The sequence below is a fragment of the Cololabis saira genome, chromosome 22 (genome assembly GCF_033807715.1).
Source record: "Cololabis saira isolate AMF1-May2022 chromosome 22, fColSai1.1, whole genome shotgun sequence".
Lineage (NCBI taxonomy): Eukaryota > Metazoa > Chordata > Actinopteri > Beloniformes > Belonidae > Cololabis > Cololabis saira.
In genome coordinates this window covers 32,755,604-32,763,103 of record NC_084608.1, presented here as the reverse complement: position 1 = coordinate 32,763,103, position 7,500 = coordinate 32,755,604, and the positions used below count along the sequence as shown (strand labels likewise).

At 37.4% G+C, this 7,500-nt stretch overlaps 1 protein-coding gene across 2 annotated transcripts in view; it reads right to left on the bottom strand.

The window, feature by feature from the left end:
* LOC133423600 (ribosomal protein S6 kinase alpha-3) overlaps nt 1–7,500 on the bottom strand; it is a 72,397-nt gene that overhangs the window by 39,301 nt on the left and 25,596 nt on the right. Inside the window, exon 1 of one of the 2 annotated variants that reach the window (XM_061713835.1) lies at nt 7,472–7,500. This exon is cut by the window's right edge and continues 74 nt beyond it. The exons of the other annotated variant lie outside the window; for it this stretch is intronic. Coding sequence (XP_061569819.1) covers nt 7,472–7,500 — 29 coding nt within the window. The remainder of the gene's footprint in view (nt 1–7,471) is intronic. 2 annotated transcript variants of the gene reach the window in all.

The following is a 7,500-nucleotide window of genomic DNA, read 5'->3' as shown; positions in this document are numbered from 1 at the left end:
TCTTGAACTTTGTCATTTGCATAGTGACAGCAGTTATCCCATACATACTTATTATAAACAATAAGTAATCTGTATCACAGTAGCAGTAATGAACAACTGTATGACAGGATAAATTACTGTGAATAAAGTAAACAAGTGTAAATAGAGTAGTAGAAAAATAAACTAAAAATAATGAACTGATAATAAAAACTGAACTATGAAACAGTGTAAGAAGTTACTGTAAATAAATACAATGACTATAGTAGCAGTAGCATCTTGTGTCCATCCATGTTTCGTGCTGGGAGAGTCCGCGTGTGATTCACTGCTGGAATGTAGGAGAACCTTCGCTGCATGAGGATGTGATTCTGGAAGTTTTCCAGATCTGATGTAGTCCTGCAGAGTGTGAGAATAAAGATACAAAAACATTATGTCTTTCTGATAATTACTGACCTATAAATCATTCAACATATATTGCTGATCACAAGTTTGAATTTTTTTCTTTGTTGAAGTCACTGTAATTATGCAGAAAGTAAAAGCAAGTAATAGCTATAGCTATAGCTATAATGTATAGCTATAGAAAAATTAGAGAAATTTATATATTTATACACTCACAAGATAAAACGACACATTATAAACACCATATAAGGTTTCTTTTACTACTCTTGTTATTATTTTAATATAATTCCAACAAAGTCGATTTATTTTATATGCTTATATGGTGTTTATATTGTATTTTTTTTCATCTGGAAGTGTATACTTTGCCTATATATTTCATTTTTCTGGCTATATTTTACTATATCTACAAATGAGTTGCTTTTACCATCAGTGTATAAGTATCTGTATATACAGACCTGAAGAGTCAAAAGGTTTACATAGATATTGACATTTGATACAGTAGCAACACTTACAGCAGCTGTAGTAGTTTCAGGATAATTGTTTTTGTAAAACACACTGACATAGGTGTTGACAAAAGTGCATACCTGAAGGTGATGAACGTCTTTACATCCTTCAACCATCTCGTCCAAGAAGACGGCGCTACAAGGGCTTGTAGCGAGTGAACGCCGGGCCAATGTTTATTCTCCACCGGGCATTTAGCTTGTTACTCTCCCGCTTTCTTTTTTTGCCTCCTCCGCTCCGTTAAAACTTTTATTTTCTTCGTTTTTTTCGCTGCTTCGGCCATGATACCAGCTCCTCATTTAGCTCAACACCAGCTTCTGCTGAGCTCAGCCTCTGCGCTCCAAGCCCCGCCCATTTTTGTCTCGACTACGAATCGGGAAGGAGGGGGAAGTGACGCATGTGCCGTAAAGCAGTCAAAGCCGTAAAATTTGTAGTTTTTTAGTGTGGAAGGGTTCCTACCATGCTCCTCAAAGTTACATAGTGCCAGTGAAAGCGATACAGACCCCCTCAGATCATGACAGAGGTGTCATTAAACCTGTTGGAAGTTGATGTACCATCACAATGACTCTGGAAATATGATATTAAGGTGGAAAAGTTACGTAGTGTCGCTTTAATGGTTGCTATTCCAATAAGGCCAGATTACTTTGTGGAGTCCCGCAGGGGTCCATTCTTGGACCATTATTATTTCTTATTTATATTAATGATTTGCCTAATGTTTCAAATTTCCTTTGTCCAATAATGTTTGCAGATGACACAACCCTAGTGCTCTCTCATTCAAACTTCAACTCACTAATTAAGGATGCCAATGCCGGTTTAACTGCCTATGCTATGTGGTTCAGATTAAATAAACTATCCTTGAATATAAAGAAATCAAATTTCATAATTTTTAGTGGCAAAAAATCATACCCTAAGGATTCATGCAAAATTAATATTGAGTCTGTTAGTATGCCTCAGGTGTCAACTACTAGATTCCTGGGTATTATTGTTGATGAGAGTTTGAGTTGGAGAGAACAAATTGATTGGGTCACCAAAAAAATCAATAAATCCATTGGCATTATAAGGCGTATTAGTCATCTTGTCACGACGAGTTGTCTCCTTACACTTTATTATAGTTTAATTTATCCTTATCTCTCTTATTGTAATATAGTTTGGGCAAATACTTTTCCTACAAATCTTCACAAAATTCTGGTCCTACAGAAACGTTTTGTTAGGATTGCAACTCGATCAGAGTCACTCGCTTCATCTACTCCTTTATTTCAAAAACTCAAGATTCTTACTATTTATGACATCAATATTTTTCAGATATGCGTTTTTATTTATAAGCTAAATTCAAGTGAAGGCAATATTCCTGGACATTTCAAGACTTACTTTAAATTAATTTCAGAGATTCATTCTTATTCAACTCGACAATCCTCAGATCTTCATCCTCCTAAATTTCTCACTTGCAGAGGTCAATTTTCGTTGAGATTTAGGGACTAAATTGTGGAATGATTTTTCCCACCTGGCAAAAAGCTCGTCCTCTCTGAAATTTTACAAAAGACGTTTAAAGGACCACTTGACTGCTGTTTTGTAACTGTTTTCCCAATGTATTGTTGTTTATGTATCCATGTTCTTTTTGTTTTTTTCTGTGTTTCACTCATAGTGACATGTACAGTCTTATTTGCTCAGGAATCAATACAATATAAGTTGTAAAAACAATATCCCATGCACACTCACACACATTTATTTTTTGTCTTTATTCTTTATTATTTATATATTGCATTATTAGTTTGCCATCACTTTTGTGTAGTTATACTTTCTGTTTTTTTGTATGTTAATCTTGACATGAAATTTTAATATCTTCGGTGGAGGCTTCAAATAAGCCCATTGGGTTTTTTGCCTCTTCCTGCACCGTATAGTGTTTATCATTGATATTTCCTGTATATTTTTAAAAACTGTGCAAAACAATAAACTAAACTAAACTAAACTACAGGTTTTAATACGAGTGCAGGTGTACAGGTTTTAGTACAAGTGCAGGTGTACAGGTTTTAATACGAGTGCAGGTGTACAGGTTTTAGTACAAGTACAGGTTTTAGTACAAGTACAGGTGTACAGGTTTCAGTACAAGTGTACAGGTTTTAGTACAAATGCACGTGTACAGGTTTCAGTACGAGTGCAGGTGTACAGGTTTCAGTACGAGTGTACAGGTGTACAGGTTTCAGTACGAGTGCAGGTGTACAGGTTTCAGTACGAGTGTACAGGTGTACAGGTTTTAGTACGAGTGCAGGTGTACAGGTTTTAGTACAAGTACAGGTGTACAGGTTTTAGTACAAGTACAGGTGTACAGGTTTCAGTACGAGTACAGGTGTACAGGTTTCAGTACGAGTGTACAGGTTTTAGTACGAGTGCAGGTGTACAGGTTTCAGTACAAGTACAGGTGTACAGGTTTCAGTACAAGTACAGGTGTACAGGTTTTATTACGAGTGCAGGTGTACAGGTTTTAGTACGAGTGCAGGTGTACAGGTTTCAGTACCAGTGCAGGTGTACAGGTTTCATTACAAGTACAAGTTTCAGTACGAGTGTACAGGTTTTAGTACAAATACAGGTGTACAGGTTTCAGTACAAGTGCAGGTGTACAGGTTTCAGTACAAGTACAGGTGTACAGGTTTTAGTACAAGTACAGGTGTACAGGTTTTAGTACAAGTACAGGTGTACAGGTTTTATTACGAGTGCAGGTGTACAGGTTTCAGTACCAGTGCAGGTGTACAGGTTTCAGTACCAGTACAGGTGTACAGCTTTCAGTACGAGTGTACAGGTTTCAGTACGAGTGTACAGGTTTCAGTACGAGTGCAGGTGTACAGCTTTCAGTACGAGTGTACAGGTTTTAGTACAAGTGCAGGTGTACAGGTTTCAGTACGAGTGCACAGGTGTGGGGGTTTGGGGTCTTAAATGTGTGATTCTGAGGTCAGAAGATAATTTAGTTTGAATCTGACGAGATGAATGAATAGATGAAGAGACGAGGGGACGAGAGAGAAGAGATGGAGGGATGAGGAAGGAGGGAGCATTAAGAATGGATGAGGAGGAGGAGGAGGACTTCATCATTTATTCAGGAGCTGGCAAGACGAGACCCTCAATCACACACACACACACACACACACACACACACACACACACACACTCTCTGACAGTCGTTCAGGGGTCGTTTATTATAAAGAAACTTCAGATTCCGTTACCACGGCAACATGTCCGTAACATAACTCACTGGGATGTTTTGGACAGTCGCCCCACTGTCTCTCTCTCTCTCTCTCTCTCTCCACCTTCCTGTCTTCCTCTGCCTCGCTCTTCCTCACCCCCCCCTCCCCCACTTCCTCATTAGAGAAGATCAAAGCACTTCCTCCGTTTGCTAATCAACAGAGCGGCGTGTCCCAGAATGCAACACGTCTAACGAGCCGCCGCGTCTGAGGGACAGCAGGAGCGTCGGCGTGACGAACAGAGATTACCCAGAATGCACCGGGGCATCCACGACCACCAACCTGTGACGGCCCTGAGACGTTCATGCTGGGAGATTTTCTTCCGATTAAAAACAAATACTTTCACATAAGACCAAACATTTTATTTTACATATTTACAGCCGGGTTTTAAAACTCTTGTTCGTCCCAGATGGACATGAGAGCTTCATGAGACATGAGACCCCCCAGACAACGACTGAGAGGATAACGTTAGAATAGATAACTTATCTATTCTAATGTTATCATAAGGTTAGAATAGATAACGTTAGAATAAATAACATTAGAATAAATAACGTTAGAATAAGTAACGTTAGAATAAATAACGTATGAATAAATAATGTTAGAATAAATAACATTAGAATAAATAACGTTAGAATAAGTAACGTTAGAATAAATAACGTTAGAATAAATAACGTATGAATAAATAATGTTAGAATAGATAACATTAGAATAAGTAACATTAGAATAAGTAACGTTAGAATAAGTAACGTTAGAATAAGTAACGTTAGAATAAATAATGTTAGAATAAATAACGTATGAATAAATAATGTTAGAATAGATAACATTAGAATAAGTAACATTAGAATAAGTAACGTTGGAATAAATAACGTTAGAATAAATAACGTATGAATAAGTAACGTTAGAATAAGTAACATATGAATAAGTAACGTTAGAATAAATAATGTTAGAATAGATAACATTAGAATAAATAACATTAGAATAAATAACGTTAGAATAAGTAACGTTAGAATAAGTAACGTTGGAATAAGTAACGTTAGAATAAATAACGTATGAATAAATAATGTTAGAATAGATAAGGTTAGAAAAGTTAACGTTAGAATAAGTAACGTTGGAATAAATAACGTTAGAATAAATAACGTATGAATAAGTAACGTTAGAATAAGTAACATATGAATAAGTAACGTTGGAATAGATAACGTTAGAATAAATAACGTTAGAATAAGTAACGTTAGAATAAGTAACGTTAGAATAAATAATGTTAGAATAAGTAACGTTAGAATAAGTAACGTATGAATAAATAATGTTAGAATAGATAACATTAGAATAAATAACGTATGAATAAATAATGTTAGAATAGATAACATTAGAATAAATAACGTTAGAATAAATAATGTTAGAATAGATAACATTAGAATAAATAACGTTACAATAAATAACGTTGGAATAGATAACGTTGGAATAGATAACGTTAGAATAAATAATGTTAGAATAGATAAGGTTAGAAAAGTTAACGTTAGAATAAGTAACGTTAGAATAAATAACGTATGAATAAATAATGTTATAATAAGTAACATTAGAATAAGTAACATTAGAATAAGTAACGTTAGAATAAGTAACGTTAGAATAAATAACGTATGAATAAATAATGTTAGAATAGATAACATTAGAATAAATAACGTTAGAATAAATAACGTTAGAATAAATAACGTTAGAATAAATAACGTTAGAATAAGTAACGTTAGAATAAATAACGTTAGAATAAATAACGTTAGAATAAGTAACATTAGAATAAGTAACATTAGAATAAGTAACATTAGAGAAACGCAAGACCACGCCACACTTTTGGAGTGAGGTGGAAACTAATCATTTTATAAATGTAATGAAGGATATGAACATTTCTGCATTTGTAGACGGTAGAAAGTACCGGGATAGACAGATTTACAAGAAGGTGAGCGAAAAGTTGCCCGAAGAAGCAGCATTTGTTTTGAATTTAGATACAGGAAGAAGAAGCTGAAATGACGGGAATTGCATCATGATGTTCTCTGCGCGTCGCTGGTTTGGTCCAGATATCCCAAATGATTAATTACCATGTAAACAGAATATTCCGAATGTTTCAGTAACTGGAATATTAGCAATAACCAGAATTCTGACTGCATGTAAACGTAGTCACTGATGTCGTCATATTTCCCTCTAACCCGGCCCGTCACCATAACGGCCTTCTGGACCGCTCCAGCACCAGATACTGTACCAGCTCTACGTAGAAATAATAACCTGTTTTCACAAAGCATTCTGGAGTCTGAGGTCGGTGTGAAGTTTAGAGAAAGTTCTGGTCCAGTTTTTACCGGCTGCCCCCCCCCCTCACAGGAAGTGCAGCAGAATCCCTGGAAAGTCCAGATTCAATAGCAGCCCAAAATAGTCTCTTTGTTTATATTTGGTCCGACCACAGCGGAGCGTGGGCGGCTGCTGAAGGGGAACAACAGGGACCCCCCCTCTGGACCCGGGGCCCGGTGGGGGTCCATAAGTCAGACAGGAAGTTCGGGAGTTCAGCACCTGAACCCACGTTACCTGGCGCTGCTTTTTCACGCAGATCTGGGTAAAAAACACCGTCCGAGCTGCTTCTGCTCGTCTCTCATGAGCTCATTTAGTTTCCCGTCATAAGAATGCTGGAAAAACCCGACGGGATTCCCACTCGAGATGCCACACCGGCTTAGTTTTAACTGTTAAACCTCCAAAAATACAATAAATAAAAAGTCTAACAACCTTTTCTGCTTCTCTTTTAAGGTTTTAATGTGATCTGGGTGCTTAGTGCCTTATCCAAACCTGCCAAACCAGGAACATTCCTCTTATTTCACTTCACTTTTATGTATATAGTGTCTATTACAGCAGAAGTTTTCTCCAGGATCTTTCCGGAACCTGATTATTTAGTTAGAAAGGCTCCTGAGAGGAGCTCACACCTGAACACGAGCTGAACGGGGCCCAAGAGATTATGTGATTCTGATGCCAAAGCAAAGCTTCATGTCTGCTGAGAGCACACACACACACACACACACACACACACACACACACACACACACACACACACACACACACACACACACACACACACACACACACACACACACACACACACACACACACACACACACACACACACACACACACACACACACACACACACACACACAGTCAGGATGCCAAACGGTCTGGATGAGTCACAACCCAAGAAACAAACACAGACAGATCTAGAGCCGAGTCTCTGCAGGTGTGTGTGTGTGTGTGTGTGTGTGTGTGTGTGTGTGTGTGTGTGTGTGTGTGTGTGTGTGTGTGTGTGTGTGTGTGTGTGTGTGTGTGTCAGTGAACTCTACCTGGTACGACCGGCTCCTCACGTAAAATA